The sequence below is a fragment of the Hordeum vulgare genome, chromosome 5H, assembly GCF_904849725.1.
Source record: "Hordeum vulgare subsp. vulgare chromosome 5H, MorexV3_pseudomolecules_assembly, whole genome shotgun sequence".
Lineage (NCBI taxonomy): Eukaryota > Viridiplantae > Streptophyta > Magnoliopsida > Poales > Poaceae > Hordeum > Hordeum vulgare.
In genome coordinates this window covers 20,462,257-20,480,032 of record NC_058522.1, presented here as the reverse complement: position 1 = coordinate 20,480,032, position 17,776 = coordinate 20,462,257, and the positions used below count along the sequence as shown (strand labels likewise).

The 17,776-nt window shown below is 44.0% G+C and overlaps 2 protein-coding genes across 3 annotated transcripts; both read left to right on the top strand.

The window, feature by feature from the left end:
* Window positions 1-1,200: 1,200 nt before the first annotated feature.
* On the top strand, window positions 1,201-3,220 carry LOC123395848 (60S ribosomal protein L36-3-like). Of its 2 annotated transcripts, none has more exons than XM_045090883.1 (4): window positions 1,201-1,299; window positions 1,388-1,518; window positions 2,162-2,361; window positions 3,011-3,220. In XM_045090883.1, exons 2-4 carry the CDS (start codon window positions 1,417-1,419, stop codon window positions 3,048-3,050), a joined length of 342 nt encoding a protein of 113 aa, XP_044946818.1. In that variant the 5' UTR covers window positions 1,201-1,299; window positions 1,388-1,416; the 3' UTR covers window positions 3,051-3,220. The 2 variants fall into 2 exon arrangements, with proteins under 2 accessions (XP_044946818.1, XP_044946819.1); XM_045090884.1 differs by having other exon boundaries at window positions 1,203-1,299; window positions 1,396-1,518.
* Window positions 3,221-7,632: 4,412 nt separating this feature from the next.
* On the top strand, window positions 7,633-11,394 carry LOC123395677 (hydroxyproline O-galactosyltransferase GALT2-like). The gene is made up of 7 exons (XM_045090708.1): window positions 7,633-8,549; window positions 9,038-9,270; window positions 9,380-9,670; window positions 9,917-10,045; window positions 10,123-10,296; window positions 10,371-10,478; window positions 10,652-11,394. Exons 1-7 carry the CDS (start codon window positions 7,712-7,714, stop codon window positions 10,865-10,867), a joined length of 1,989 nt encoding a protein of 662 aa, XP_044946643.1. The 5' UTR covers window positions 7,633-7,711; the 3' UTR covers window positions 10,868-11,394.
* The last annotated feature ends 6,382 nt before the right edge of the window (window positions 11,395-17,776 follow it).

The following is a 17,776-nucleotide window of genomic DNA, read 5'->3' as shown; positions in this document are numbered from 1 at the left end:
CAAAACAAGGTCAAAAGAGTTCGGAAAAGTAGATACGACGGAGACGTATCAGAGACTCTCTATCATGAAGATCATGGTGCTACTTTGAAGCACAAGTGTGGTAAAGGATAGTAGCATTGTCCCTTCTCTCTTTTCTCTCTTTTTTTTATGGGCTTCTTTGGCCTCTTTTTTTTATTTGGGCTTCATTGGCCTCTTTTATTACTTCCTCACATGGGACAATGCTCTAATAATGATGATCATCACACTTTTATTTACTTACAACTCGATATTTAGAACAAAATATGATTCTATATGAATGCCTCCGGCGGTGTACCAGGATGTGCAATGATCTAGCGTAGCAATGACATCAAAAAATGGACAAGCCATGAAAACATCATGCTATCTATCTTACGATCATGCAAAGCAATATGACAATGATGGTGCGTGTCATAATAAACGGAACGATGGAAGTTGCATGGCAATATATCTCGGAATGGCTATGAAAATGCCATAATAGGTAGGTATGGTGGCTGTTTTGAGGAAGGAAATATGGTGGGTGTAATGCACCGGCGAAAGTTGCGCGGTACTAGAGAAGCTAGCAATGATGGAAGGGTGAGAGTGCGTATAATCCATGGACTCAACATTAGTCATAAAGAACTCACATATTTATTGCAAACGTCTATTAGTCATCGAAACAAGGTACTACACGCATGCTCCTAGGGGAAGGGTTGGTAGGAGTTAACCATCGCGCGATCCCGACTTCCACACAAAGGATGACAATCAATAAATAAATAATGCTCCGAGTTTAGATCACTTGTAATGAGTGTATGGTGAGGACTGAGTAGACCGAGTTTTAGGCGCACCCATATGAAGAAGGCAACAATTTTATTACCATTTTGTGTGACATTTTTGTTTTTGCCGTGGTGTGTGTATGGTATCTTATCTTTTGCGGTAAATATCGTATTTTCTTCCTTCCTCTAAAAGTAAAATGTTGTTTTGGCTCCTAGCTGGCATAGTAGAAACACTGCATTTATGTCGATCAAATACTGCATTTATCTTAGCAAATCAAACACATTTTTTTTCCACATCAAATACTGCATTTTGCACCAACAACTTACACACGCGCAAAAGTGGGCCTATGCGGTCGGATCGTGATCCATACCGTGAGCAAAATAAGCCCATTGAGGCAGGCCCATCAGTCCAACATGGAGAGAGATTTCACGCCTGGCCATATATAAGATCCTGCCTCACGCAGCTTAGGGTTTGTTCCTTCCCGGGCGCTGGCGGCGGATTAGGGTTTCATTTGCGTCCGTTCTCAACGTAAGCCTGCAACTGCAACCAGCGCCGCCGCCGCCTACACCATGGTCAATCTTGTCTCAGATCGCTCGTAACCTTGCGTCCGTTGCAGGTCAGCAGGAGCGAGCGGGAACTCCGGCCATGGCGCCGTCGCAGCCCAAGTCAGGGCTCTTCGTGGGCATCAACAAGGGCCACGTCGTCACCAAGCGCGAGCTGCCGCCCCGCCCGTCCGACCGCAAGGGGGTGAGCCGTCTCCAACCTCCGATATCCTTCTTCTACTGCTACCCTTCCTGCTACGTTCTCAGTGCGCGATTGATCTGCCCGTTTAGATGTTGCTGCCCTCTGACTGTTCTCTAGATCTGTGTTTGCTCGGTAGTTCCGTTGCTCGGTAGCGCCCGACTGATGGAAGCTCGCCGAATTGAGAACAACTGATTGAAAATTCTACACATTGAGAGAAGGCTTGTGTCTGCAGTGATGTAATGGTGCATCGCCACACCTTTGGCAATTTCGATATTTCATGAGTCCCAAGTTGCTAGTACTGGAGGTCTATGGTTGTTGGTGATGAATTGTGACCGCTCAATCAAGTACCTTGTATTTATCTGTAAATAGTTGTAAATGCAGTTTTTGCAGTGAAGTAATAGTCAATGCATGTTATTTACTACAGTTGTCAAGTCATGTTAAAAGTAAAATAGAGCCTTGCTGTGTTTGGGACCAAGTTGTTATCTGGCTATTCTAGTTGGCTTTTTTCTGACGAAATGTAACTTGTGTGAAACTGAAACAAAGTTAACTCTGCACTTCCATGCTCCTATATGCTCAGCTGAAATATTATAACATGTCTATGCAGTTTGCAGTTATCCTTACATTGGTATCTTGGCATATTTTGCAGAAAGGCACAAAGAGGGTGCATTTTGTCAGGAACTTGATCAGGGAGGTTGCTGGATTCGCTCCATATGAGAAACGTATCACTGAGCTTCTTAAGGTTGGAAAGGACAAGCGTGCACTCAAGGTCGCCAAGAGAAAGCTTGGTACTCACAAGAGAGCAAAGAAGAAGAGAGAGGAGATGTCAAGTGTCCTGAGGAAGATGAGGTGCGTAATCACTAGACTTACCATTTAATTATGGACATTATTTGACTCTGCTGTCCTCCTATTATTTAGTTTTCCTTTATGGTTTGGACTGCCTAGTTACCTAGAGCATTAGTGCATAGTGCATCGTCTAGCATTAGGAGAATTATGAACTTGTTGGATTTATAAGTGAATTGAAGACAAAAAAAAATTCCTTACCATTAAGAAATGTTGTGCTGGCTTCAAGCCGAGCTTAAATAAGGTGCTAGGTGTAAATTCTTTCTTTTAAATCTCCGCCTAGTGCCTATCTCGTCTAAGCGCATGCCGAGACATGCTTAGCATGACTAAGCCCTAGGTGTTCTGTTGTTGCTTATCGCCTATGCATGCTTAAGCGCACGGCTATGCACTCAACAATTCTTCCAGCAATTTTTTAAAAATTTTAGATGTGGCTTTTCTTCCTGTCACTTAGTGTAGGTTGTAGACAGCAGTCTCCACTTGGAAGATGTATAGTGTTTTCGGTGTTGCATATACAATGCAATCTTCACTGTAACTATAGTTTTTCTTTTGCCTGACCAAGTGCATGTCTTCTACATTCAGGAGAAAACAGTTGCAACTCTGTTTTGCTGCAATAGTTGGTATATAAATGACTAAAATGTTCTCTCCTGATATGCAGGTCTGCTGGTGGTGGTGGTGCTGGTGACAAGAAGAAATAGAACTTTGCCAGTCGTCAATTTTATCGCAAAACTCTGTCCTGTCCTGTATTACCAGTCGGTACCTATAGAGCTATGGCCGTTGTGGATTGTGGAACTACTAAATTTGTGACACTCTCTAAGCCTGTGGTTTCTGTTTTGAGAAGACCAATCTTTTTAAGATTTTTACATGAGTTTGGCGCCTTTGTTTTATTATTATTACTTGTTTGTTTGATTACTTGGTACTCAGCTGTTTATTCAGTTCTGTAGCTTGTCTGGGTTTTGTACCTGTGATTGTTGCTGCGTTCTGAACATGGATCCCATAACCCCATTACAGCATCCATTTCAGGCATAAACTTAATATCTTCATTTGTCAATTGTTAACTGCATCTGTAAATAGCGCTTTGCTAGTACAAAGCATCTTCACATATATAGCTAAAATGCTGTTTTGACCTTCCTTTCAGCAAGACGGCTATCTAATGTCAAGCGGAAACTGCAGACAGTTTCGGTAGGTTGCACACTTGATAAGAGTCTTTGTTCTTGACACACGGTTCTTTGTTTCTGAGAATCCATAGGATAGGGGATTGCAATGTCTTGCCCACTCTAATCCTACAGTATTTTGTATGCACCAAAATTCTTTTGATTCCATCAAAGAAATTCTACAAAGAGGTTGTAGTGATTGCTAGATTTCCTACAGGATGTAGTAGTAGTACAATGATCCCTTCAAAAAATCAAATGACCAACTTTGTATATGATCCAATTTTTTCAAAGGAGAGGAGCCTTCAAATTAGTCTACTCCCCCTTTGTATGTTCTATCAAATTTTGATCTTATATTTAACTATCACAATGTTAATGCATGCCATAAAAATAATATCATTAGGAACTGCTTTTAATACAAATCCAAGGATGAATTTTTGGTAACGTGCATTAATATTATTTTGTTAGTTAAATCTACGGTTAAAATTCAACACAGAATACAAAGGAGACCAATAAACCATGACGAAGGAGTATTTATATGCCGACATCTCTATTTGTAAAGTGTTTGTATTGATTCTCTCCCGAAGGATGTTTTAGTTTTTGTCCACTAATTGTGGGTTGTTTGAGTAGGACGACATGGGCGGACTACCCCGAAGGAGAAGGAGGATTGCGACGAGTCGGACAACTACGGCGCCTGGCTCGACCCATACCGCTTTTTTGACTGTTACTTCCACGACAAGGATAACAAGGGCGCTGGAAAAAGCAAGGGTAGCTATGGATAATCTTCTACATATACATGTCGAAAATGCCAAATTTTGATAGGCCGATGACATGTCTTGACGTAGTAGTCGGACGATATGTGCAATGCATCATTTATGTAGCTACATGACATCGTATGGATTTGAGGTATGATAATTAAGGTGTGCGGTTGTGAGAGGAGGAATTTGAGGCAGTGCCCGTGGATGCGTCTGGGTATCGTGGGCGTTTGAGAGTCCGGATTTGCCAATTTCGTCTTTAGACGCTTTAGCTGAAATATTTCCTCCGTCACGGTTTAGAAGGCGTGTTCAGAAATTCTCTCTAACCTACTGGTTATTGATTGGCTGTGACGGCTAAAAAATAACATTCATACTACGCATGCATATAAAAGTAGTACAACAGAGAACTCCCTCCGTCACGATTCAGAAGACGTGCTTGGAGATTCTATGAAACCTAGGTGGTTATTGATTGACTGTGAGATGGACTGAAAAATAACATTGACACTACGCATGCATATAGAAGTAATACAGTGGAGTACTAATTAGCTGTTAGGAGTAAATGCAATGCACCCTAAACCTCGTCAATTATGAAAATGCACGTAAGTTTAACCGTGTCTTTTAAACTGTAACCGAGGGAGTACTAATTAGCTGTTATGAGTAAAAACAATGCGTCTTAAACCTTGTTTATTGTGGAAATGCATATAAATTCAACCCTATCTTCTAAACTGTGACGAAGATAGTAGAAATAATTTAATAATTAATTCTAGTAGTAGTAGAATGAGAGTTGCAAGAGACAATAAATAAATACTTTAACTCAAATTGAACATGTCTTTTGTTCTAACTCCAGGTAATAAACACTTGAATTAACTCCATACATACTCGGGGCACAAGGTTGGATGCAACCTGTACGTTGGGGATGACTAATCGAAGTTATAAGAACTCCAACCCACTGTCCAAACAATCGCAGAACAACAAAACGGGACTAACGTGCACAAAACGGCCCGAACCATAGAGCACAAATTAGAGGGAACCACATGCTCCTTCTCACGAATCTGAATGAACTCACAAGAGCAAAGGTAGCAAGGATCTCTCTAGGAGTCTTGCTCCATAAGCTTGTAGCCGAATGATTTGACAAAAGGTTTTCAAGAGGATGGGGGAGATGGGGTTTTATAACAGGGACAACCCCCCTAGCTAGGTGTGAAAATGGTTTTAAAAGTAAGCGAGTTTGCATGACTTCCTTGGGGGAATAAGCAGTCAACTTTAGGAGTTCAACCAACAATGGGGATGAAAGCATAGTTGTGTAACCAAAATTATAAGGTAAACTTAAGTTAACGTTTACCTGGTCACTTATTAGTTTGGCACGACTTCTTGCGATTGGACCTATAATTGTTGGAGACTTGTCGATGGTTGTGGTATCTTCTTGTTATGTGTAAACCCAAGGAACTTGGGAGTACTTCTATTATGAACAAATGTTTGATCCTTAAACGGTGGTGGTCGATTCTTCGTTGTGATCTCGAGTCTCTTTGGATGCGTATTCTTAAAGCTAAATACTTCCCGTCCTCACATCCTCTTTTGGCACATCATGGCTCCGATTACTCCGTTTCTCAATTTTGGCACCAACTACTGCTGGTTCGTGATGAGTTCAAGTCGCTAGTGAAGTTCTTGGTTGGTAATGGGCTTGTTGTTTGGTTCTGGTTGGATTGGTGGGTGCGGAATGCCCCCTAGTGTTTTCCTTCTCTATGCTTTTTTTTCTTTCATTTCGTCTCCTTCTGCCTTCATTGTGGAGCTCACGACCAGTGGTTGGGATCTGGTTTTTTGCCGTGTCCTGTCCCCTAAGGAGTTGGAAGATTGACATCGCCTTGATGCTCTCTTCCCCGTGCTCTCGGAGGATCGAGATGAGGTCTCCGGGCCTCATTCCGCCTTTGGCCTTTTTTCTGTTAAGTCATGTTATTGTGTTCTATCGTCTAGTCCTAAGATGTCCAAGTTCAAGTCCATTTAGTCGGCTATAGTGCCTCCGAAGATCAGAATTTTCACGTGGCATGCTACGAGGGGCCGTTTGCCCGCCGTTGATCAAATCAAGAAACGGGAAGCCCCGGGCTCAGAATTCCGCTCTCTTTGCGGGAGCTTAGAGGACACTGACCACATCCTTTTCTGTTGTCCGCTGGCTTCCTTGCTCTGGAGCTGTCTTAGGGACTGGTTAGGTGTCTCCTCGGCCCATGCTAACTTTTCTGCGCTCCGCTCTTTTGCGACCACCTTTTCTGGTCAGTCCAAGAGGCTGTTCTGGTTCAGTTTCTCGGCCATGTGTTGGACCCTCTAGATTATTAGAAACAAGTTTACTATTGAACAAGTGTTCCCTAGTTTGGTGGTTAACGCGATGTTCAAATTATCCATGTTTTTGCAGCAGTGGAAATCTCTGATCAAGGAGGCTGACAAGGCGGAAACGGAGGCCCTCGTCGACCGTGTGGGTGCAACGGCTATCTCTATCTCCAGGAGTAATGGGTCCAGGACATCCTAGATGTTGTTGCTTCTCACGAGCTTTCCTCCTTTCAGTTCGATTGTCCTTTTGGGTTATTTTCTCGCCTGCACGCCTTGATGCCGGTTGTGGCCATTCATTTTTGTTTTGTGGATTGATCTTCGCCTGTAGTGGTTGCTTGGTTGTGACTTTTGTTTCCTGATGTCTTTATTAATTTAAAATCGGGCCTCGGTCTTTTCTCTAAGATGCTCTAATCGAAATAGAAACAAAGGATGTGCTCAAAGGATGTGTCATGGTTGGACTACCCTCGAAGGACTATTGCGATGGGTCGGACAACTATGACGTTGAGCAGATCCCGTCTTTTCGATCGCTACTTCCACGACAAGGACAACAAGGGCACTGGAAAAGGCAAGGGTAGCTATGGATAATCTTCTACATATACAGGTTGAACATGGCAAATTTTGATAGTCCGATGACATGACGTAGTAGTCGGACGATGTGTGTAATGCATCGTTTATATAGCTACATAACTTTGTATGAATTTGAGGTATGATAATTAAGGTGTGCAGTTGTGAGTGGAGGAATTTGAGGCCGATGTGTCTGGTATCTTGGACGTTTGAGAGGTCGGATTTGTTAAATTTGGTTCTAACAAAACAGTTTAATAATTAATTCTAGTAATAGAATTACAATGAGAGTTGCAAGAGACAATAAATGCTTTAACTCAAATTAAACACATCTCTTGTTCTAACTCCAGGTAATAAACACTTGAATTAATAACTCCATACATACTCCAAACAAAACCACGAGAAAGAGTAAAAACTCCCACTATCTCTCCAAGAAACCGCCAGCTCAGCACCAACAACCTTCCTCCCTATCACTTTCCCCTTCCCGTTTTATTCCCCGGCTCTTCGCGGACCCGCTACCACCCCGGACCCGGTAACCCACCCGCTCCTCGCCGGCGCGCCGCCGCCGCCGCCGCCATGAAGCGCGCGCGCAGCTCCGAGATCTTCCTCGTCGGCCGTGCGCGCGCGCGCAGGCGCCTGGCGCCCCTCCTCGCCGCGGCGGCCTTCGCGTACCTCGTCTTCGTCTCCGTCAAGCTCTCCGGCCTCGGCAGCTGGGAGGACGCCGCGTCCATCCCACGGCCGGAGACCGCCGCCTCGCGAGGCGAGCTTCTGCAGCGGGACGTCCCCGAGCGGGCTCCCCGCGGCCGCCGCGCCGCTGCGGGCGGTGCTGCTGTCACGGGGTACGGCCGCATCACCGGGGAGATCCTCCGGCGCCACGAAGCTCTTGGCGGGGGGAGTCGGAGGCGGTGGGGCCTGCGGGGCAACTTCTCCGAGCTCGAGCGCATGGCGTCGGAGGCGTGGGCGCTCGGGGCCAAGTCGTGGGAGGAGGCCTCCGCGTTCTCCGGCGACGTGGACGCCATCATCTCGGGCGACGGCGCGGCGGTCAAGTGCCCCGCCTCGCTCGAGCTCGGCGGCGGCGGGGAGGGCGAGACGGCCGCGTTCCTGCCGTGCGGGCTGGCGGTGGGGTCGGCGGTGACGGTCGTGGCGACGGCGCGCGCGGCGGTGGCGGAGTACGTGGAGGCACTGGAGCGGAGCGGGAGCGGGAACGGCACGGTCATGGTGGCGCAGTTCGCGGTGGAGCTGCGCGGCCTGCGCGCCTCCGAGGGCGAGGACCCGCCCAGGATCCTCCACCTCAACCCGCGGCTCCGCGGGGACTGGAGCCGTCGGCCGGTGCTGGAGATGAACACCTGCTTTCGCATGCAGTGGGGCAAGGCGCAGCGCTGCGACGGCACCCCCTCCAAGGACGACGACCATGGTGCGTGCCCTCAACCCATTGTACTGCAATCAGCTGTAATCGAGCTTGCTTACTTTGCTGCCTTTCTGCTCCGGCCACAAGGACAATGGGTCAATGTACCATTCTGCATTGATCTCTTCCATTCTCCATTCATAGGCACGCAAGTTTGTGTTTATTTGAATCACTTGCTCATTAGTTACTTTGACTGTTCGTAGAGTTGTAGCAATGATTTTAGTTCCAGTACAATTGGACTTACTGGTACTAGTTGACAGGAAAGGGGATGCTACGTGTAACTGCGTCGCGCTCCATAGTTTTTCAGATTTTCCGTATACAATTGTAATGTATTGCCTGGATCATGTTTTACCAATCTGTCTCCCAAAATGCTTTCTGATGCTGCATATCTTCTACTATGTTTTTCTTTTTGAAATGGTATCAACCCTTGCCTCCACGCCTCCGTATCAGTTGACATTACCACTATGTGTGCTAACAGTGTTGTTAACCTTTTGCAGTTGATGGGTTTCCAAAATGTGAGAAATGGGAACGGAGGGACATGGCTGATTCAAAAGAAACAAAAACAAGCTCATGGTTCAACAGGTTCATCGGCCGAGCAAAGAAACCAGAAATGACCTGGCCGTACCCATTTTTAGAGGGGAAGATGTTTGTTCTCACTATCCAAGCTGGTGTTGAAGGATACCATATTAATGTAGGGGGTCGTCATGTTGCCTCATTTCCTCATAGGATGGTAAATTATGTTCCTATGACAAGAAATTTATTAGGTGTATACAATTACGGATGTTGTACAGTTCTGCGAATGAAAATACTGATTACTTTTGGTTCTCAATGTTTATCAGGGATTCACTCTCGAAGATGCAACTGGTTTGGCTGTAACAGGCGGCATAGATGTTCACTCGGTGTATGCAACCTCTCTTCCAAAGGCTCATCCTAGTTTTTCTCTGCAAAATGTCTTGGAAATGTCTGATAAGTGGAAGGCTCGCCCTGTGCCAGAGGAACCGATTCAGCTTTTTATCGGCATTCTCTCTGCTACAAACCATTTTGCCGAGCGGATGGCTATTAGAAAAACTTGGATGCAGTTTCCTGCAATCCAATTGGGAAATGTGGTTGCTCGATTCTTTGTCGCACTGGTAAGATCAGTCGCTTCCTCCCTCCCATAATATAAGATCTTATTATATCCAATTTACTCACATATTGGATGTAATAACATCTTATATTATGGGACGGAGGGAGTATGTTTAAAAAAATGACTGAATCCTTTTTGTCGACGCATGATAGGCTACAGTTTGGTCTTCATATACATTTTGTCATAATGTCTTGTTCATATAATTGCAAAATAATGGTAACACCACTGTGGGATATGTTTGCTTTTGTAGAGCCATAGAAAAGAGATAAATGCAGCACTAAAGAAGGAAGCAGAATATTTTGGAGACGTTGTCATTCTGCCATTTATCGACCGGTATGAGTTGGTGGTTCTCAAAACAGTTGCGATATGTCAGTACGGGGTAAGCCATGATGGTTCTTCACAGATTAGTTGGCTCTTAGCAATGCTTCATTATCACCCAATCTTATTTCTGTGCAGGTGCAAAATGTTACCGCGGAGTATATCATGAAGTGCGACGATGATACCTTTGTGAGGCTGGATGTAGTGTTGCAACAGGTCTCTACCTTCAACAGAACCTTGCCTCTTTATCTTGGCAACCTAAATCTCTTACACAGGCCTCTCCGGAGCGGTAAATGGGCCGTGACTTTCGAGGTACGTTTCCTTATCCCACAATGTGAATCCATATACATACACCTGTGCACTCCTCACAACGCAGGCACCTGCAGGAATGGCCAGAATTGGTGTATCCCCCCTATGCCAATGGGCCCGGCTACGTAATTTCGATTGATATTGCCAGAGACATCGCATCCCGTCACGCAAATCAGTCACTAAGGGTAAGGTCCTTACTCTGACCGAACTGCAGCGCATCGTTGCCCCCCTTGATCCTACCATATCAATATATCATCACCTGACCCTGAATCCGCAAGAAAAAAATGTATCATCATCGTCCTACGGCCACCATCTTTTTTTTTTGCTGGTGTCTAACGGCCACCATCTGCTGCTGCAGCTGTTCAAGATGGAGGATGTGAGCATGGGCATGTGGGTTGAAGACTACAACACTACCACCATTGCCGCCCCGGTGCAGTACATCCACAGCTGGAAGTTCTGCCAGTACGGCTGCGTGGACAACTACTTCACGGCGCACTACCAGTCCCCCAGGCAGATGCTGTGCCTCTGGGACAAACTGTCGTTAGGCCGCGCGCAATGCTGCAACTACAGATGACACGGCGCTCATCCATGACCGCTTCACGAGGGCAACCGACGACTTAACTAGGCGGCATCCGCCAGTCCCACTGCCGTAGTGTCATTTTAGAAGAACACCAGGGACCAGGCCAGCATGACAACCACCAGACCGCCCGGGTGTCCATCATCCTTAACTCACAGTTCCCTACATCTGCTCCATCGGCTGACGGGGGCGGAGACCATGGACCTCACCATTGTCTGCTCCTCAGTTGTACACAAACAAGATACGCCATCAATGGTGCTTCACGTCCTGGAGCTCATACATTTGGATATGTGGATGGATGAATCTACTTGTAGTGGAAGACGCTATCTGTTGGGTTCATTGATTGAAGATGACTATGCAAACACGAGGAGCCAAAATTTGCCGCGTGTAATGTACAGGGGGGAGTAATTTTGTACTCCGGTTTGTAGGGTTGTTGTGTCCCTTGGCTTGCAGAGGGAGCTGATGTCTCGTTGATACTGAATTGGTGTCGTGTTCTGTAGGACTAATATAAAATGGTTTGCTAATTCTTATAGTCTTCTCATGAGACATGTTTCATAATCTTTTAATCTTCACGAGACATGTACTGAACCTACTGATGCAGGTGTATAGTTTATGGTCCTTGTTCTTGTTTTGTTTTTGAAGAAACAAATCCATGTGCAAGTGGGATCATACTTTAACCTCGGGTTTGACATTTGACACCACGTGTGTCTCGCCGAGGTAGGATGTACTCCGTATTTTTCATTGGGAAGAAGACGTCTGTTGACACAAAGACTGGGATGTCGGATTTGAGGGGGTCCGGCTGTAGATGCTCGTGGTCGACGAATCTGGAGGTGAAGGACTCGGATCCACTAGCCGCCATGTCAGAGGTGAGCTTGGATGGGAGATGTGAGTGGAGTGAAGTGGCTAGGGTTTGGTCCGGCAAGCGGATGGAGACAAATATATGTGGGTAGATGCGGACCAGCGAGGGTCAGTATGGGCCCGACGGGTGTGCCCGGCGCGCCCGGACTCTCCCATATCCGCCCCATATTTGAACTGGAAATGGGGGATGTCGGTCAGCCCGGGCGTTTGAGGCCGATTTGAGAGGCCCGTCCGGGTCAAATTTCTGTGACCAGACAGTGACCGTGCGGCCTGCCCGGGCATTTATGGAGGGTTTGAGGGGTCCGACTGTAGATGCTTTTATGTCTGTTGATGAAAACCACCATATGTTCTCATTTGCCCTCGAGTCTTGTGAATTTTGTTGGATTTCTGTTCTTCTGGAATATTTTATGATTTATTCTATTTTATGTAATTTATGTGTTTTAACAAACATATGTCATGGTCAAGATCTCCAAAGTCACCCAACATCGGGTCAGATCAACTCCAGTTAACCCGTTGGCCGTCAAAGCTGTGAGTTTCGGCCATACAAAGGCGAGTTGGGCACGTCCCTCTAGAGAAGCTGAATCAGGCAGATCAAAGTTCATAGGAAGGCGTTCTGCTCTGAAACCCGACAGGGGGTTTTCGTCGACACGAGATGTGTTCTTGCAATAGAAACGAGTCTTGGCCCATCCTTTAGGATGACTAGGCAGGAGAGCAGCAGGAAAACCAAAGTCCCTTCGCCTCTGAATTGTGACCCCGCCAAGTTCTAAGTTGTGTCCGTTAGCACACTCTGTCTGGCGGTTGAGATAAAAGAACTCTCTGAACAAAATGATAGTGGGCTCCATTCCCATATACACCTCACAAGACACTTGGAATTGGCACATGTTGGATATGGAATTGGGAGCCAGGTCTTGAGGGTGAAGATTGTAAAAGTGCAAGACGTCTCAGAAGAATTTTGATACGGGAGAAGAGAAACCTCGTTCAACATGATATGTAAAAATCACTACTTCTCCTTCGCCGGTTGCAGTCGTTCATCTCCAAAGGCGGCTGGCCAAGAAATCTTTTCTTTAGATGGCAGAGCTCCTAACTCCACATAATTTTGGAGCATAGCCTCTGAAACTTGTGAAGGCACCTAATTGCATGATACAGGTTTTGATATGATGGTTTATTCAAGAGAAGAGAGCTGCAGAAGCATATTTGGCGGGTTATTTAAGGAAAGACAAATTATTTGATAAGCGGGATGTTGGGACAGAAATATTCTGGCGGCTCTAGTTTACAACGACAGAGTAATCCTCAACATATGAGCCGCCACAATATGAGTCGTCGTCTAAGGTGAAGCAATTTACAAAGCTGGCGGGTGCTACGGCGACAGAAATCTTCTGTCGTCTCTTGAGCATGCGTTGTTTTTTCCCTTGAAGAGGAAAGGGATGCAGCACAGGAGCAGTAAGTATTTCCCTCAGTTTGAGAATCAAGGTATCAATCCAGTAGGAGAATCTAAAGTTTGACAAGATAATAGCATGAAACCATAAAAAATTATAGATACGTTGGAGACGTATCAATCATCCCCAAGCTTAACTCCTGCTCGTCCTCGAGTAGGGAAGTGATAAAGACTGAATTTTTGATGTGGAATGCTAGCTAGCATAGTTGTCCTTTGCAACTTCTTTCGTGTGACATGAATGTTCAGATCCGTAAGATTCAAAACAATAGTTTGCTATTGACATGAAAACAATAATACTTCAAGCAAACTAGCAAGGTAATCATGAACTTTCGAAATAACAAGGCCAAAGAAAGTTATCCCTACAAAATCATATAGTCTGGCTATGCTCCATCATCCCCACACAACTAATTTAAATCATGCACAACCCCGATATTGGCCACGTAATTGTTTTCGCACTCTTACTTTCTCAAACCTTTTACAACTATCACGCAATACATGAGCGTGAGCCATGGATATAGCACTATAGGTGGAATAGAGTGTGGTGGTGGTTGTGGGACAAAAAAGGAGGAGATGGTCACATTGACTCGGCATATCAAAAGGCTATGGAGATACCCATTAATAGATATCAACGTGAATGAGTAGGGATTGCCATATAAAGGATGCACTAGAGCTGTAAGTATGTGAAAGCTCAGAAGGAGAACTAATGGGTGTGCATCCAACTTGCTTGCTCACGAAGACCTAGGGCAATTTGAGGAATCCCATCATTGGAATATACAAGCCAAGTTATATAATAGATTCCCACTAGCATATGGTGGTGACGAAACGAGAGGCTCTCAATCATGAAGAACATGGTGCTTTTATGAAGCACAAGTGTGGAAAAAGATAGTAGCATTGTCCCTTCTCTCTTTTTCTTTTTTTTCTTATTTGGGCTCTTGGGCCTCTTTTTTTATTTTTGGGATCTTTGGCCTCTTTTTTTTTCCTCACATGGGACAATGCTCTAATAATGATGATCATCACACTTTTATTTACTCATAGCTCAAAACTCAGAACGATGATGACTCTATAGGAAATGCCTCCAACAGTATATCAGGATGTGCAACGTTCTAGCTTGGCGTATGACGTTGAAACATCTCTCTAGCTATCTTACGATCATGCAATGGCAATATGAGAGTGACGTCACAAGTCAAGAGACGGAAAGGTGGGAGTTGCATGGCAATATATCTCGGAATGGCTATGAAAATGCCATAGTAGGTAGGTATGGTGGCTGTTTTGAGGAAGGCATATGGTGGGTTTATGCACCAGCGAGAATTGGACGGCACTAGAGAGGCTAGCAAGGGTGGAAGGTGAAAGTGCATCTATACCATGGACTCACATTAGTCATGAAGAACTCACATACTTGTTGCGAAAGTTTTTATTAGTAATCAAAACAAAGTGCTAAACGCATACTCCTAGGGGAAGGGTTGGTAGGTGTTAACCATCGCGCGATCCAGACCGCAACACAAAAGATGACAATCAACAGATCAATTATGCTCTGACTTCCTAACATAGCGGTTCACCATACATGCATGCTACGGGAATCACTAACTCCAACACAAGTATTTCTAGATTCACAACACCCTACTAACATAACTCTTAATATTACCAAATCCATGTCTCAAAACTAATTGAGAGGAATCAAAACTTCTCTTTCTACTCAATGCACATGAAGATGGAGGTTTTTGTATCCTCTTTGGGTACCTATCACCTTTGGGACTACTTTCATAGCACAAGCCAACTACCAAGTTACGCACCGCCGTGCTTTAAAAGATCTAAGTGAAGCACACAGAGCAAAATTATCTAGCTCAAAAGGTATAAGTGAAGCACGATGAGCATTCTAGCAAAATCACGATGAGTGCATGTCTCTCTCAAAATGTGTGCAGCAAGGATGATTGTGACACAAAAAGAAAAGACTCCTACGATACAAGATGCTCCAAGCAAAACACATATCATGTGGTGAATAAAAATATAGCTCCAAGTAATGTTACCGATGGATTGAAGACGAAAGAGGGGATGCCTTCCCGGGGCATCCCCAAGCTTAGGATTTTTGGTGTCCTTGAATTTGGCTTGGGATTCCTTGGGCATCCCCAAGCTTGAGCTCTTTCCACTCCTTATCTCTTTGTCCATGAGAACATCACCCAAAACTTGAAAACTTCACAACACAAAACTTAAACAGAAACTCGTGATAACATTAGCACAAGAAAACAAACTACCACCTCTTTAGGTACTGTAGCAAACTTTATTTCTATTTATATTGGTGTTGGATTACTGTATTCTCACTTTTCCATGGCTAGTACCCCCCGATACTATCCATAGTTTCATCAAAACAAGCAACCAACTCAACAAAAACAAAATATGTCAAAAATAGACCAGTGTGTAGCAATCTGTATACTTCGTATACTTCTGGTACCTAAACAATTCTGAAAAATTACGACTGCCTGGGCAAAAGGCATATCAATCAGCATAAAAAAGAATCAACTCAAAATCTCTTTCTGAATAAAAATGAAAAATAATCTCGTGAGCGAACAGTTTCTGTCTTTTTCCAGCAGGATCAAACAACCATCACCAAGACTAGTCATAAAGGTTTTGCTTGGCTCAAACACAAGAAGAAACACAAAAGACACAATCACAACATAATTATGATGGTGTGGATGCAACAAAACGGAAAGCAAAAAGCAAAGATAAATTCATTGGGTTGCCTCCCAACAAGCGCTATTGTTTAACGCCCTTAGCTAGGCATAAAGCGATAGAATCACGTATCGTCGTCTTTGGTGCTCAAACCATAAGTAGCCCTCATCATGGATTCATAGGGAAATCTCATTTTCTTTCTAGGAAAATGCTCCATGCCCTTATTTAAAGGAAATTGAAATCTAATATTCCCTTCCTTCATATCGATGATAGCACCGATAGTCCTTAGGAAAGGTCTACCAAGAATGATAGGGCATGTAGGATTGCAATCAATGTCAAGCACAATGAAATCCACGGCCTATTTGCAATAATAAGAACATCATTGATCCTTCCCATGGGTTTCTTGACAGTAGAATCTGCAATATGCAAATTGAAAGAACACTCCTCAATCTCATTAAAACCCAAAATATCACATAAAGATTTTGGAATCCCGAAAACACTAGCACCCAAATCACACAAAGCATTGCATTCATAGTTTTTGATTTTGATTTTGATAGTAGGTTCCCACTCATCATGAATCTTTCTAGGGATAGAGACTTCCAATTCAAGTTTCTCTTCAAGAGTTTGTATCATAGCTTCGACGATATGATCGGTAAAGTCCTTGTTTTGGCTATAAGCGTGTGGAGAGTTTAGCATGGATTGCATCAAGGAAATGCATTCAATAAAGGAGAAACTATCATAATTGAATTCCTTGAAATCCAAAGTAGTAATTTCATTGCTACTCAATGTTTTAATATCTTCTACTCCACTTTTAATGCTTTTAGCATCAAGATAGATGGACTCCAAATCATTGGGGCGTTTTTCAACCAAGGTGGATTCATATCCAGCCCCATCATCATTAGGTTTGACACAAGAAAACAAAGATTCAATGGGAGTCACACCAAGCACTTTAAGATCTCCGTGACTCTTATCACGAGAACACGCCTTTTTAAGCCATTCATGTCTAGCACGAATTTGGGCGGTTCTTTCTTTGCTCTCACTCATGGAAACACGCATAGCTTTCAAAGTTTCATCCATATTGATCTTGGGAGGAGCACATCTAACTTTGAAAGCATCAATATCACTAGACATTCTATCAACGCTCCTAGCCAAATCGTCAATTTTGAGTAGTTTTTCCTCTATGGACGTATTGAAAATCTTTTGCGAGTTGATAAACTCTTTGATATTACTCTCTATATCATAGGATAATCTATTATAATTTCCATGCGTATTGTTGTAGGAGTTGCCAAAGTTATTAGAGGAGTTACTAGGAAAAGGACTAGGAACATAGTTTCCTCTAAAAGCGTTGTTGTTGCCAAAATTATTCCTACCAACAAAATTAACGTCCAAGCTAGCGTTGCTACTCTCAATCAAGGAAGACAAGGGAATATCATTAGGATCTAAAGGAGCACTTCTACTAGCAACCAAATTCATTAACTCATCCATCTTAGCACTCAACGAGTTAATTTCTTCTATAGCGTATACCTTCTTACTAGTAGGTGACCTTTCAGTGTGCCACTGAGACTAGTTCGTCATGATATTGTCTAGGAGTTTTGTGGCTTCTCCTAACATGATTTCCATGAACGTTCCACCGGAGGCGGAGTCCAAGATGTTTCTAGAAGCGAAATTCAAGCCAACGTAAAAGATTTGTATAATCATCCAAAGACTCAAGCCATGAGCGGGACAATTTCTAATCATCAATTTCATTCTCTCCCAAGATTGTGCAACATGTTCATGATAAAGTTGCTTAAAATTCATGATATCATTACGGAGAGAGATAATCTTAGCCGGCGGAAAATACTTGGATATGTAAGCATCTTTGCACTTATTCCAAGAATCAATACTATTTTTGGGCAAAGACGAAAACCAAGTTTTTGCTCGATCTCGCAACGAGAAAGGAAAAAGCTTCA